This window comes from Lichenostomus cassidix, chromosome 12, assembly GCF_008360975.1.
Source record: "Lichenostomus cassidix isolate B80296 chromosome 12, HeHo_3.0, whole genome shotgun sequence".
NCBI lineage: Eukaryota > Metazoa > Chordata > Aves > Passeriformes > Meliphagidae > Lichenostomus > Lichenostomus cassidix.
In genome coordinates, this window is record NC_139493.1 from 8,622,079 (window position 1) to 8,636,231 (window position 14,153).

Genomic DNA, 14,153 nt, shown 5'->3' on the forward strand with positions numbered 1-14,153 from the left:
GGCACGCGGGGCTCGGCCAATGAGCGCTGGGGGCAGCGACGGTGAGGAGTGCCGCCAACATGGAGTCGGTGGCGCTGGTGGCGCCGGTGACGGCGCTGGAGTTCGTGGGGGACACGCTGTTGGCGGGTGAGCGCCGGGAGCGGGACGGGGTGGGGCGGGCGGCGGGATCAGCGGCGGCGGCTGACGTGGTGTCCCGCAGGTACGGGCCCGGAGGTGGTGGCGTTCCGGCTCAGCGGCAGCGGGCCAGCGGCGGCGGCCGGCCGGCGGAGTGTGCTGAGGGAGGCCAGCGTGCAGGGACTGCGGGCCGAGCCGGGCCCCGGGCCGGTGGCGCGAGTAGCGGTCTTTGGTGGGCGCTGGCTGGCCGTGCTGGCGGTGCGGCGCGGCGGAAAGGACGGCGGGCCGCGGCTGGCGGCGTGCGGCGGCGGGGTCGCGCGGGAGCTCGGGACGCGGGTGTGGGAGGTGCGGTGGGCGACGGGTGGGCGGCTGGCGCTGGCGCTGGGCGGCGGGACCGTGGCGCTCTACGAGTGGCGGAGTGGGGGGCGCTGGCTGCGGCGGGCGAGCTGTGGCGGGGCCGGGGCGCTACGGTGCGCCGTGCTGGCGGGAGCGGGCTGGGAGCGGCTAGCGCTGGCGGCCGGCACGGCGACGGGCACCGTGGTGATGTGGAGGGCGGCGGCGGCCAAGGCCCCGCAACGGCAGCTGCGCGGGCACCGGGGCGCGGTGCTGGCGCTCCGCTACGCGGCTTCGCGGGGACTGCTCGCCTCCGCATCCGAGGACCGCAGCGTGCGGCTCTGGGCCGTGGGTGAGTTGGGCGGCGGGGACGGGGCTGGGGCCGGGGCCGGCGCTTGCCTGCTGGTGTGCTACGGGCATGGGGCGCGAGTGGCCGCCGTGGTGCTGCGGGGTCCGCTCCCGGTCAGCGCCGGAGAGGACGGCGCCTGCCTGGAGTGGGGCGGCGGTGGCGGCGTGCGGCAGGCGCGACGTGGACACCGAGGGGCCCTGCGCGCCCTGGCTCTGCGCCCCGCCGGCGGCTACCTGGCCACGGGCGGCGACGACGGCGGAGTCCGGCTCTGGCGACCCCTGCGTGTGGACCCGGAGGCAGCCCCGGCGGTTGCAGCGCTGGGGGCTCCGGAGCGGCCGAGGGCCGTGCTGCTGGCGGGGCCGCGGCGGGTGCTGGTGCTGGGCGAAGCGGGCGGGCTGGCGGCGTTCGAGGCGGCTCAGGGGCGCTGGGCGCCGGTGCTGCCCCCCGCAGCCGGCGGGCCCCGCGCCGTACTGGCAGCCGCCCCGCTACCCGGCGGGGACGAAGCGCTCTGCGCCCTGGCCAGCGGCGACGGGCGCCTCCTTCTTTTCGCCCTAAGCCACCCCGGGGCCGCCGCTAAGCTCAGGCTGTTCGAGGGGGCCGTGCACGGGCTGAGCTGGGCCCCCCGCCCCGGGCTGCCCCCTGCCACCTCTGCTGCTCTTCTGGCCTCCGGACCCGACGGCGAGATGCTCTGGCTCGATGTCACACACCGCCCCGGGCAGACACCCTGGGTGCAGCTCATGGGTCGGTACCTGCTGCCCCCCTGCAAGCAGCGTTGGCATACCTGTGCCACCTTCCTGCCCCAGGAAGAGCTCCTGGTCTGCGGAGACCGCCGGGGCTCCGTCCTCCTTTTCCCTTGCAGCAGCTCCTCGGGATGGGCTGCAGAAAGCACCAGCCTCGCCAATGGTGGCACTGATCTGGTTGTTGAGGACTCCAGCAGTGAGTTGGAGCTCCCTTGCTTGTCGCACAAAGGGGCTCTTCCTCTTGAGTCCCCACTGTCAGTGCTTTATGGACTCCACGGGAAGACAGGGGTTACCTCCGTGACCATCCACAGGGGATTCATTTACAGCACTGGCCGGGACGGTGTGTACCGCCAGCTCCGCCTGCGGGACCAGCAGCTGGAGGTCCTGTGGAAGCACAGGCCCTGCAAAGGGCTGCAGTGGATTGAGGAGCTGCGCTTCACCCCAGACGGGGACCTGCTTGTGCTGGGCTTTCACGCTGACAACTTTGTGGTGTGGAGCAGCAGGACCAGCGAGAACCTCCACTGCATCCCCTGTGGGGGTGGGCATCGCTCCTGGAGCTACTGCAGCAGCCCCTCTGCCGAGGTGTTCGCCTTTATCAAGTCTGGCGATGTGATGCTGTACCACCGCAAGGGCAAGCCCTGCGAGCAGCAGGTGCTGCTGGCATCCCTGCACGGGCGGGAGATCACCTGTGTGCGGCGTCTGGGGGCTGTGGATGTGCCTGGCCATGCCACCCTTAACGTGTTTGTCACCGGCAGCGAGGACACCACGGCCTGCGTCCTGGTGCTCAGTGAGCACTCTTGGGAAGCTGTGCCCCTTGCCCGCCTCAGTGACCACATTTCCAGTGTGAGGACGCTGGCATTCGCCATGGGACCTGGAGATGAGGGCTTTGGTGATGAGGGCTTGTCTGCCCTGCTCTTCTCTGCAGGCGGCCGGGCGCAGATTGAGTGCTACCGGCTGCTGTGCACTGGGGACATAGCGTCCGAGAGTGCTGTGGCCTGCCAAGTCATCCATGTGGCCTCCCACCGGCTGGACGAGCATTGGGAGCGGAAGAAGAACAGGCACAAGCTTGTCAAGATGGACCCAGAGACGAGGTGATGCTCAGGGACTACCCGAGGCAGGGTTAGTAGTGGCCACAGTGTGGGAGGGTGCTGGAAACTGCGTGAGCCTCCACTGGAATACCTGCTCTGTGCCAGCTGCTGGCTCAGCAGAGGCAGACAGGACTGGTGTGGTTTCATGTGTGATTCTTGGTGTACAGTGCCCTGTGGGCCTCAAGGGCCTTTTGAGGTTAGGGAAAGGCTCAGGGCTGCTCTCCTGGGCCGCCCACCTCCCTGGGGCCACAGAGGTATTAGTGTCTTGTCTTTGCTCTAGGTACATGTCCCTATCAGTTGTGCCTGGAACCAGCAGCAAGCAGCTGCCAACACCCTGGAAGTTCCTGGCTGCTGCCTGCAGCGATGGATCGGTCCGGTGAGGAGCCATCATGGGGCCTGACAGGGAGAATGGAGCTGGTGATGGCCACAGAGCAAGCTCCACACAGGAGGCTGCAGCCATGGATGTGGCCTGCTCTGAGTGGGGCATAGCACAGTGTGTGGAGGGAAACGGGGCAGTGGTGCCAGGAGCTCTTATTTTCCCACAGCCAACTGCCCTCTGCTCCGTCACAGGATCTTTGGGCTGCTGGAGGCTTCTCGGAAGTTGGTGCTGGTGGCAGAGTCATTTCACCATCAGCGCTGTGTGCTGAAGGTGGAGGCATTCCTGCACACACAGGCAGGAGGGGAGAGGTGAGCCCCTAATGCTGGGCTGCAACTGATTTGCTCTGGGAGAAATGTTTATCCTCCCAGGGATGGCAGCTCAGCAGGCAGAGGGAAGGGAGCAATCAGCCCATGGGGGCTGTTCTGCCGCTTCTGCGGATCTCAGTGGGGATGCTCAGGGCTGCAGCCAGAGACTCCCTCTACACCTCCCTCTAGGAGGCACCTCCTGTGCAGTGCAGCCACCGACGGCAGCGTTGCCTTCTGGGACATCACTGGCACCATCGTGGATGCAGCAGATGCCCTGCACCAAGCAGAGGGAGGGATGCAGCCCCTAGGTGGGTGCCGCTTGCCAGCTGCTCCCCTGCTCCCTCCAACCAAGGTGAGCATTGGTCTCCTGACTAAGCCTGTTTTCCCAGCTCTGGACGCCCCACTGGTCACTGTCATGGCCCACAGCTGCGGCGTGAACAGCCTCCACATCCGTGAGACACCTGAGGGACAGTACCTGGTGGCCAGTGGCAGCGATGATGGCTCCATCCATGTCTGCCGGCTGGAGGTGGCCCCGGGCAGGGGTGAGGCTGCAGCGGGGACCTGCCTGCAGGTCCTGGAGCGGGTGTCCAGGCCCTGTGCCCATGCTGCACACGTGACAGGGATCCGAGTGCTGCGACCAGATCTGCTGCTCTCTGCCTCAGTGGACCAGCGCCTGACGCTGTGGAACCACCACCAGGGCGAGCTGGTCCCCCTCAGCACCACCTTCTTCCATGTGCCTGACCTGGCTGAGCTGGACTGCTGGGAGGTGGTGGAGGCTGGGGGTGAGCTGCGATACTACTGCGTGCTCTGTGGGCAGGGCCTGGAGATGCTGTGCGGTACAGCCCCCTCCAACCCCCCTCCACAAGAGGCTTCCCAGTAATGTGGCAGCTGTGTGACACATCCTGGTCCCTGCCTGCATTAGGAGGGCACCCTGCACTTGGGCTCTGCCCATCACTGTGGTCCCTGCCTGCAGCCTGCACACTGATGTGTGCTATCCTGAGGGGACAGGCATGCTTGGCTCCTTTAGGGGCAGCATAGCTCAAGACTGGTGGTGTCAAGGAAGAAGGCAGATGTGACCCCACGTGGCTCCCCAGGGAGTAAAGAAGTGGGGTTGTCAGTCTCCCCTGCCCAGGAGAAGCTCCTTCTTCCCAAGCTGTGAAGGACCTGTGTCTGGTCTTTCCAGCCCTGGTCTCAGAGAGGAACCTTACTTGGGAGGGCACCGAAGACACAGCCTGGCCCTCGTAGCTTGAGAGCAGCAGGGGCCCAGGAAGGGTCAGGCCCAGGTGTGACACATGGCGGGCTGCAGGAGGCATTCCCTTGTCTGCCCTCGGACAGAGCTCTGTGTGACAGCCCTGACCCTGCAGTGCTGAGGATGGTGCTGAAATGCACAGGGACACTGATCCTCCACAGCAGCACCCTGTGGGGTGAGGGATGGCTGCCCAAAAATGCCTCCCGCTCTCAGGCCAAGTGGCTGTTCCTGTGCAGCAGCAGGATCCAGGACAATCAGAGCAAAAGAAGAACAACCAACCTTGAGGTCAGACACACAAGAGCGTTTGTCCAGCAACAAGTGTATTGGACCCCAGTACTGGGGCCTGGCTCAGAGCCCAAGAGGAGCCTGGAGCCTCAGGAGCTCCCTGCCAGCACGGAGCAACCTTCAATAAACAATTTTGAGGGAAGTGAAGTTGGTGTCTGGCTTTGTGGTGACTGGTCCCTGGTGCCACCTCCCCAGTACTCCCAGCCCAGCTTCTGGGGTGCCACAGGAGACCTTTTCCCTTCTGCTGGTGTGGATGTGGAGGGGCACCCACATCCCACACTGGACACAGCCGCAGGGGGACCAAGCCCCAAACACCACGAGCCATGGGAGGGGAAGCACCTATGTAGGGCTGAATTGTGCCCTGCCTGGTGCTGGGGCAGCCCCTGGCCATGTCAGGAGAACAATGCCCAGTTCTCCCACACACAGGGTGGTGTACAAGTGACTGTCAAACCTTGGCACAGTTCTTCAGGGGTGGCTCAGATCTGGCTCAGAGGAGGGAGGTGCAGAGTTGCCAGTGCACTGTGGAACACATCCCTTACTGCTCCCAGTAGCCGGAGGCGGGCAAACATCTGGTCAAAGAGGTGAGGGAATGGTTCCTGCAGGAAGAAAGGCAGCAAGTTGGGTTTGGTGGCCAGACTGCCCCTCAACAGGCGGGCCCTACAGCCACTGTTGCCTCTGCACCCTTGGAGGCTGAGGCAGGAGACATCACACTGCCACCATTCCACACAGGGCTGCCCCAGAAGTGCAGTGCAGCCCCAAAAGGATGGCAGGGCCACGAGGCAACTTCCAACTCACCCCCAGGACGTGCACCCGGTTGTAGTAGGAGCTGAAATCCATGCTGAGCTGGATCAGAAACTTGCACACCTGCCAGGCAGAGACATTCTGATGGCACAGTAAATTCTGGCTGGTCTTGGGCCCTTACCCACCCCAAGCACAGCAGAACAGCCCCAGGGGCGTAGCAGTCTATTCTGTCAGCACCAGCTGTGTTGCTCACTGGTGGGCAGCACCTGCTGGTATGGAGCTTTGCCCTGGGCTGGGACTGCTGAAGCAGCACCCATGGGTGCTATGGCATGTGGCACTTACTGTCTCTGTGTTGGCAGTGATCCGGATCCCCTTGGAGGGTGGGGGCAGCTGTGCTGCCTGCTGCAGGACTTCAGGGAAGGGCAGGAGATAGTTGAAGAGCAGGAGCCATTCGCCCTGTGAAGGGATTACCTGTTTCAGTGTAAGAGCCTCTTGGGCCAGTAGCATCCATCACCAGAGCTGTGGGTGCACAGATCCCCCCATTCCTCCTCTCAGCACTCACCTCTTCTCGGAGGCAGGAGAAGTTGAGTTCAGACACTGGTGGCAGAGGTGGGTACATGCCTGGAAAGCAGAGAGACTACTGTGCCCAAAGAAGCCCCTGTAGCTCCAGGAGTGGCTGTCAGAGGAGGGTGGGGAAGCTGTTGCTCACCCTGCTCCACAGCTCGCTGGAAGGTGTCAAAGAGTGTGGCCAGACGGGCACAGTTGTACATCACAAAGGCACCACTCTTTGTTCCCTTTGTGGAGATGCTGTTGTTCTCCAGGTCCAGGGTGATCTGATGGCAGGGAGGAGTCACAGTCCAGGCTGCTGAGCACAGATCCACTCAGCTGTTCCCATAGCCTGCCAGCCCTGGCTCTATGGAAGCTGCTGTCCTACCTGACTCCGGTGAGCAGTGCTCAGCATTTCAAACCTGATGGCAGCCACTGTCAGGGTATCAATCACCTCTGTCCAGGCCTCATCTGTGGAGAATGTAAGTGCCATCATGCACAGCTTGCTCCATTCCCATGTACTGACACCCCCAGCACCCAGGCAGGACAGCCCTGCCACGCCAGGTACTCCAGCAGGAGCTCCAGACCACACCGCCGGCCCTGGCTGCCATCAGAAGGAGTTGCTCTATGCCTGTGCCCTGGATGTTCAGATGCCTCCCCAAACAAGGGCAGCACCTGGCTCAGCCCTGGAGGGCAGAAGGAACACCCTGCAGGGGGGCAGTCCCCACTGGCTGTGGACTCATGGGAGCAGTGGAAAGGGATGGAACAGCATCCATGCATGTAGCCCCAGAGCCACTCACCTTGTGCAAGCTCCCCATACTTTATCACGGAGGCTTCATACATCTGGCGCTTTCGAAGCCTGGGAGAAACACAGACACTCAGAGACACCACTGTGGGCTGAGCTGGCCTATGGGGAGCCTTGGCAGGAGAGAGAGCAGCAGGTGCCTTGCACACCAACTTACTGGAAGTACTGGTCTGCCCCAATGGCTGATGAGGGGTTGGTCACCTTCACTGGCCCACAGACAAGGTGCTTCTGAAAGGCAGAGGAGAGGCTGAGGCTGGGAGCTGAGTGAAATCCAGCCCTGTTCCAAACCTAGTCCTGAGTCAAGGATGGATGCTGGGGGCCACACTGAGGAGGGTCAGAGGTTGCTCACCTGCAAAGCTGTGTGGGCTCCTGCATCCAAAATCCTCCAGAGCACATCCAGCTGCTGCTGCTGGAATTCCTCCTCACAGTTCACCACATGCACGATGCTGCAGCAACTGCTCTGGCCTTCGGCCTGCAGCAGAGCACAACAGAGAACTCAATCCCATTTCCTGGCACAAAGGAAGGACACTTGGGAAGTGAGAGGTGGGCAGTGCCATGGGGTCACTCACTGGGCACTGCAGAACAGCTTCCTGCAGCTCAGCCAGGGACTGCAGCGTCCCCTCTGTCACTGCAAGAAAAAGTGACATACAGTGGACACGGGGCTCTCCACGCCCTGAAATCCCACACCATCAGATCTGCCCCAGGCTCAAACCATACTGAAGGGGAATAAGAGGGGAAAGCAATACCTGTGTGTCCAACCCCCCCTTATTTTTGTTAAGAAACAACTGAAATAAAAAGGAAACAGGCCTGTTTACACCCATTCACCCCCCACTGCCACACCTCAGCTGCCGTACATGTGAGGCTCACCAAGAAGCACATCTAGATTGGGATCGTAGCCCACCAAGCCCTGCTGCTCCACGAAGCTCTTCAGGTGCACCTTAAAGATGACACCCTCGGCTGTGCCCGGTCCCTGCTCACAGGCTGTGGCACAGGGGCACCGGCCCAGCGCTGCCTTCAAGGCCGAGACGGCGTCAGGGAGGGACGAGCCACCGGAGCCGGAGGGCCAGTCGATGCGGAGCTGCCGCAGGACCTCCCATCTCCTCTCCTGGTTGAGGGCAGGTACCAGGCAGACGCCCACCCTGCGAGAGAGAGCGATGTAGGCGCTGGGAGCGGCGGGCGCTGTGGCGCGGGGCCGGGAGCAGGACAGCACGGAGGCACACTCACCCTTGGGCGCGCAGCAGCTGGGCCAGATGGTCGGCCAGCAGCACGGAGCGGAGGTGGCGGGGCCGCAGGGCAGCGGGGCCGCGCAGGGCCGGGCAGTGCAGCACCACACAGCCCGTCCGCGCCGCCGCCACGGAAGGGTCCGGGCCGGGCAGAGGTCCCAGCAGACGCCGGAAGGCCTCAGGGCGCCGCACCTGCACCGCCAGTCCCGCCGGAGTCTGCCGGCAAACCTGCAGCGGCAGCACTGCCGGGCCCCGCAGCGACGGCACCGCCGACACGGCCTCGGGGGGCACCTGCAGGCGGAACGTGAGGGCTTCCATCAGACACTCCCCGCAAATCCCCGCTCTCCACCGAGGCCTGCCCGCTCCGCCGTAGCCTACCTGCCCGCCGGGAAAGGCGGCGCTCAGCGCGGCCCGCGGCGCCAGGAAATCCCGGTGGCGCAGGTTGCGGGCGCCGCTCTCCTTCACCCAGAGCGCAGCGGGCCGGCCCAGCGCCCCGTTCAGCGCCTGCAGCGTCGCCGCCACCCCCGGGCGGCCCTCGCCCGTCTCCATGGGAGCCCGGCCGCCACTTCCGCTGCCGCGCCGGAAGTGACATCAGAGCCTCGCCCTCCCCGTTCCCGCCGCTGGCCGCCATGTTGGGCGAGGCGCTCCTGGGCGGCCATCTTGGTCACGGGCAGGTTGGCCGGGCAGAGCGGCCATCTTGGGGGAGAGGGCGCGGGGCCGCCATGTTGGGTGTGGCGGGCAGCGGGCGCCGCCATGATCGGTGTGTCAGGCCAGGAGCATGGCGGATGCTGCACCCAGGCACCCCGAATGGCCCGGCAGGGTCTCAGTCCCGCTCAGCCTCACCCCAGCAGGGCCATGGTGTCACCCTGAGGTGCACAGGAGTGAGTGCTGTCTGCTTCTCTCCAGCACTGGGGAGCTCATACCTGAAACCCTCGGGAAGTGAGAGGGAGCAGGAGCCAGGGGCCATGCTGGGGTCATCCAGGCCCGGGCCGGAACGGGCTGCCAGAGCAGGGGATGCAGCCCGGCTGCGGGCACGGCCCACCCAGAACATGACCCAGCTGACCCTGGGTCACTGGGGACCTGGGGCTCTGGGAGCAGGTCCAGCAGCCTGGACAGTGGTGGGAAGGGAGGTTTGGATGGGTGGGAAGGTGTGAGGCAGACCCCAGCTGTGGGCATGGTGTCACTGGCAGACCCGGCTGTCCAGTCCAACCTGTCCGTCATGAGCCCCAGGGCTTGGCCAGGCTCGGACACAATGGCTGAGGAGCACCAGCAGCACTCGTGGGCCCTGGCATGGGCTGTGTGTGGCACAGCGATGAGCAGCTGTGGGTGCACGCCATGCAGTGCCCTCCAAGCCTGCCCCGGTGGGCTGCTCTCCCATCCAGCACATGAGCAGTGTCCTGCTTATCAGCCCCAGGAAGAAGGAAGTGGAAGCGATTAGATCACGCCATCGTGGTCTTGATTACATCTGCAGAGCCAAGCTGCTCCACAGCGGTTGTTCGAGCACAGATGTGACCAAGGGCTCAAGCTGCTGCCCAGCTCCCAACAAGAGTGCTGAGGGCTGCTGAACTGGGGACACGGCAAGGGCCCAGCACTGCCCCAGCCCCGTGGCACCAAGCCTGGTTGACAGGGAGCAGGAATCCAAGAAGCGCCAAACGCCGCCACAGCACACATCCCGAGGAGCTGGGGACCTCCCTCTCTACCCTGCCCTTCCTGCCCTCCCCGTGAGGCCGGGGAGGGAGGGGGGGAAGCTCTGCCCGCAGGGCCCAAACCGGTTCCTCCAGGGCTTGTGTGCATGGGGGAAAAGGAGGGGGGAGCAGGACGAGGGCAGATCCTGCTGCGTGGGCTCTTCCAGGAACGGAACAACTTGTCTTGGGGCTACGCAGGCAGCTCTGGAGCCCCAGGACTGCAGCCCACAGCCAGTGAGAATCTGCAGCCCCAGGGCAGGAGTAGGGACACATCCCCCAGCCGTGCCATGGTGGGGTGCTCCCTGCACCACCCACAGCCAAGAGGTGATCTGAGAATCGCTGCTCACACCAGACCAACTGCTGACTGTCCGCAGGGCAGGAGCTGCCCAGGACCCGTGCCCAGCTAGGGGGATGTGCTGGACCTTCTGTCACCACTCAAGGTGTGCCTAGGCTGGATCCGTCCACATCCCCAGAGCGTCCCCACAGGCCACCCACGTGGGCCCTGGCAGCGAAGCGACCTGGGGAGGGCTCTCGGAGGCGCCGAAAGAGCTTTGGACAGACACGACATCCCCGATGGCTCTCTGGCTGCCCGCTCAGCGGGAGTGATCGTGTCATTCCAAAGCCGTCTCTCTCCAGGGGTTGGATCCTGCCCGCCCCTGCAGGTGGGGTGCCGCGGCGGCCAGGGAGAGCCGGCATGGGCAGGAAGTTCGCCAGTATCGCACGCTGGTGCAGGTGACCACATCCACCCTGTGGCCAAGCAGCCATGCTCCCCATGCTCTCCCAGGAAGCCAGCTGCTATTTTTAGCTGTTAGGGGCAGAAGAAACAGAAGAGCCCCCAGCCCGGTGCAGGGGCTGAGCCACGAGGCTGGGAACCGGAGATCCCCCATCCCGACACCCCCTTTCTCCCAGTGTGGCCTCAGCCGCTGCCCCAGCCCCGGGAGGGGTTGGAATGGGAAACGCGGCTCTTGCCCAGCACAGGGTGGTGGGCAGGGGTGGGGGGCGTATGGGGCGAGGCAGGGGCGGGAGCGCGGGTAACGAAACCCCACGGCAGCTGGGCACAGCGGGGACAGCTGCTTTTGGGATTCCGTTGCCCGCGCTGGCGCCACAGAGGGATGGGCACGGGCGCCACGGCCATGCCACCCCGACCCTGGAGCAGCCGGTGGGCCATGAGGGGAGAGGGCGACTTACCGGCGGGGACCAGGGCGGAGGTGATGCGAGGGAGCCGCCGCCGGGCCGTTGTGGCCGGGGGTGCCGGCAGAGACCGGGGTTGTGCTGCCGGCTCCCCCCGCGCCGTGGGCCGGGTGCCAAGGGGAGGGCGGCACGGCCGAGCCAAAAGGAAACGGCTCCGAACAAAGCCCCGGTGGGGCTGGAGCAACTGGTGCCAGCCCATCAGTCCCCGACGGGGCCCGGAAACACGAGCCGTCCCCGAGGGAGGGCACCTGCCCCGGCACCTGCGCCCAGAGGCAGCCCGGCCCGGCCTCGTCGCTGCCAGCGCCCCCAGCCCCGGCGAGGAGCCCTCGGCACCGCCGTGGGGGGAACTGAAACCGCGTGGGGAACCCCGCCGGCCCCACGCGAAGCTCACGCGGTGTCGCCCGGGGATCCCTGGGACCCCGCGCTGAGAGAGGCTGCCGGCTGTGGGAATTCCCGATGCCTCCGGCACGGCACGGTGGCGGGCAATGCCCCGCCGCCACTGCCGGGGAGCTTGCCGGTGGCCCCCGCAGTGTCAGGCTCCGGCTGGCCCCGGGTGGGTGACAGGTGGGGGACGTGGGTCCCCCGCTCCAGGGCGCCTCTGAGCCCGCAGTACCACTGGCCTCACCGAGCATGGCAGGACGAGGGGCAGCGTGCAGCGGGAGGTCCCGGCGGCGGCTCGGGGTTTCAGCCCCGACTAGCAGCAGCCGCCCGCAGTGGGGCACACGGGGAACCGGGGCGCCGTGCCGAGCCTAGGGCAGCCCCGGGGCATCGGCGGGGCCGGGCCAGGAGCGCAGCCGAGTCCCGGTCCTGTTCCCTCCCGCCCGGGGAGCCGCCCGCTCCCCTCTCACCTCCGGCCCAGCAGCCTTCGGCACAGCAGCCCAGGCCGGTCCGCAGCCCCTGCCGGCGGCGGGGTAGGGGAGACTCCAGCGGGACGCCCCGCGCCCCGCTCCCGCCCCGCCGCCGCCGCTTTCGGTTTCGCTCCGGCGCCCACCCGGGCGCTGCAGGTCGGAGCGCGCCCAGGCCCGGGGGCGGCGGGTGTTTGATTGTCACTGCCCTCCCGCCCCTCAGGACCCGCGGGCGGAGGGACCCCAGGGGATCCCCGGGAGCCCCGGCTCGACCCTGCTCCCCCGGTGGCGCTGTCCCGGCCCCGGCCGCTGGGGGGAGGTAGCGGCGGGGGCGGGGCCGCCCGGCGGTTCCGGCGGTGTCGCGGCCATGGCGGCGGTAGCGGCGCTGCGGCGGCTCGTGCCGGCGGTGGGGCGAGCGGCGGGCAGGTACCGGCAAGCGGCACCGCGGCTGCCCTGCGACCGGGAGCGGTGCCTGTGGGGCGCCGTGGGGTCTCCGGGGGGTGTCCGTGGGCCCCACATGTCGCAGCTGCTCCGTGTCCCCGCAGGGCGCCGTGCCGCGGTCACCGGCTCACGCCGGGGGATGATGAGATGTACCAGCGGACGCGGGTGATGCTGCTAGAGCCGGAGTCCCCCAACATCATGTTCATTGAGGGCTACAGCACCCGCGGCTTCACCATCAGCGGAGACGTGGTGGTGGGGCCCTGCGCCGTCCTGCCCCGCAGCATCCTCCAGTGGAACGTGAGTGCCTGGCGGCGGCGCGGAGGCTGCCGGTGCCCACCACGCACCGGGGGCAGCCCCGCTCAACGCGCGCCGTGTCCCCGCAGGTTGGCTCCCACCGGGACATCTCGCACGAGAGCCTGTCGCTGTTCCGGCTGCTGGAGCCCCAAATAGGTACGTGGGGCGGGAGGGTCGTGGGCTGTCCCGCTTCGGGCTGCTGTCGGGGCGGCTGGTCCCTGCAGGAAGGGCAGGTCCAGGCCGAGGCAGCCCGAGTGCCGCCCTGCCACCTTTCTCGTGCCCTGGTTACAGAGATCCTGGTGCTGGGCACAGGGGACAGAGTGGAGCGGCTCCACCCCGACACGCTGAAGCGGATGCGGGAGTGCGGGATTGCTGTGGAGGTGCAGGACACGGTAAGGAGGGGTGAGCACATGCAACACCCCACTGAAGGGGAGGGAGGGAGGGGATCGTGCACCTTGAGGGGAAGGGCTGAGTCTCCTTCCTGAGGGCTGGAGCTTCACTCACTCCCTTTTCAATTCACAGGCGAATGCATGTGCAACTTTCAACTTCCTAATGAATGAAAGGCGCATGGTGGCTGCTGGGCTCATCCCTCCGCGGGGCACCTACAAAATGTAGGCACTGCCTGCCATGCCTATGGGCTGAGTGGTTCTTCCCCTGCCTGCCTGAAGGCCCCGAGGATCACTGCTCCCAACTGAGAAACGCTCCAGACTGAACTGTGGAGCTGCTGGCTGGGCTCTGCACACAGGAGGGCTGTGAGATACATGGGCTTAGCTCTGCCCTACAGTCCCCAGCTTCTCAGCCTCCCTGCCCAGTGCTGGGGACTGTGGGGCACAGCACAAGGCTTTGCTGGCAGCATTGTTCCTACAGCCCAGCCAAGGTCATGCCCCACACCTTGGCAGCAAGAAGCCTCACCTCAAGGCAGGGTGGCGGCTGGTGGGGTGAGCTGTACACCCCCAGGCACATGTGGGGCTCCACGAGGAAAATACATGTAAATGGAAAGTACTAGAAACTGTATGGTGGTTAATGCACAACACGGTGAGGCTGTAACACATTGACGGGGCATGTGCTCACCCTGGGCACTGGGCAGCATGTGTGGTGCTGGGGTGCCATGTGCCAGCAGCTCCCTGAGCACAGCCAGCACCAGCAACTGGTGTGTCCCAGCTGGTGCTGACCTGGCTTGGGCTCTTCTGTGGGGTTTTGTACCACCCCAGTACCCATGTCCCTTGGGCAGCCTCAGGCTGCAGTTGCTCCAAGGGTGCTGCACAGCCTCTCCTTGGAGCCTCTGCTCCAGCAGGGGACTTGGAGAAGTCACTGTCCTGTGCCCCACTGGTTCATGGTTAGGGATGTCACCCCTGGGGAAGGGGGTTACATGTACCTATTGGAAGCCTCATGCCCTCAACTCTGCCACCTCGGCAGGTGAAGGCAGGGGATGCAGCTGCAAGATTAGGGTAGGGGCAGCTCTGCTTAATGTGTTAATGAGTGTGTGACACTGACACATGACACCAGTTCAAGGTTTTGGTTTTAGTATATAAATATGATC

At 65.7% G+C, this 14,153-nt stretch overlaps 3 protein-coding genes across 7 annotated transcripts; 2 read left to right on the forward strand and 1 right to left on the reverse strand.

Annotated features, from left to right (window-relative positions):
- Window positions 1-13: 13 nt before the first annotated feature.
- On the forward strand, window positions 14-4,989 carry WDR6 (WD repeat domain 6). 2 transcript variants are annotated; one of them, XM_085072451.1, is made up of 6 exons: window positions 14-126; window positions 200-2,627; window positions 2,905-3,000; window positions 3,195-3,311; window positions 3,498-3,616; window positions 3,698-4,989. In XM_085072451.1, the coding sequence occupies exons 1-6, from the start codon at window positions 60-62 to the stop codon at window positions 4,186-4,188; spliced, it is 3,318 nt and encodes a 1,105-aa protein (XP_084928577.1). In that variant the 5' UTR covers window positions 14-59; the 3' UTR covers window positions 4,189-4,989. The 2 variants fall into 2 exon arrangements, with proteins under 2 accessions (XP_084928577.1, XP_084928576.1); XM_085072450.1 differs by having other exon boundaries at window positions 3,498-4,989.
- Window positions 4,860-11,853, reverse strand: DALRD3 (DALR anticodon binding domain containing 3). 4 transcript variants are annotated; one of them, XM_085072458.1, is made up of 13 exons: window positions 8,536-10,831; window positions 8,159-8,448; window positions 7,802-8,073; window positions 7,504-7,562; window positions 7,284-7,406; window positions 7,092-7,162; window positions 6,930-6,988; window positions 6,518-6,600; window positions 6,293-6,416; window positions 6,146-6,204; window positions 5,926-6,039; window positions 5,638-5,706; window positions 4,860-5,438 (listed from the first exon to the last, which is right to left on the reverse strand). In XM_085072458.1, exons 1-13 carry the CDS (start codon window positions 8,704-8,706, stop codon window positions 5,319-5,321), a joined length of 1,614 nt encoding a protein of 537 aa, XP_084928584.1. In that variant the 5' UTR covers window positions 8,707-10,831; the 3' UTR covers window positions 4,860-5,318. The 4 variants fall into 4 exon arrangements, with proteins under 4 accessions (XP_084928584.1, XP_084928582.1, XP_084928583.1 ...); XM_085072456.1 differs by lacking the exon at window positions 8,536-10,831 and adding an exon at window positions 11,031-11,853 and having other exon boundaries at window positions 7,802-8,448; XM_085072457.1 differs by lacking the exons at window positions 4,860-5,438; window positions 5,638-5,706; window positions 5,926-6,039; ... (2 more) ...; window positions 6,518-6,600; window positions 8,536-10,831 and adding exons at window positions 6,607-6,815; window positions 11,031-11,853 and having other exon boundaries at window positions 7,802-8,448.
- Window positions 11,854-12,083: 230 nt separating this feature from the next.
- On the forward strand, window positions 12,084-13,622 carry NDUFAF3 (NADH:ubiquinone oxidoreductase complex assembly factor 3). Its single transcript, XM_085072466.1, has 5 exons — window positions 12,084-12,304; window positions 12,424-12,616; window positions 12,703-12,769; window positions 12,905-13,005; window positions 13,136-13,622. Exons 1-5 carry the CDS (start codon window positions 12,246-12,248, stop codon window positions 13,226-13,228), a joined length of 513 nt encoding a protein of 170 aa, XP_084928592.1. The 5' UTR covers window positions 12,084-12,245; the 3' UTR covers window positions 13,229-13,622.
- Window positions 13,623-14,153: the final 531 nt, after the last annotated feature.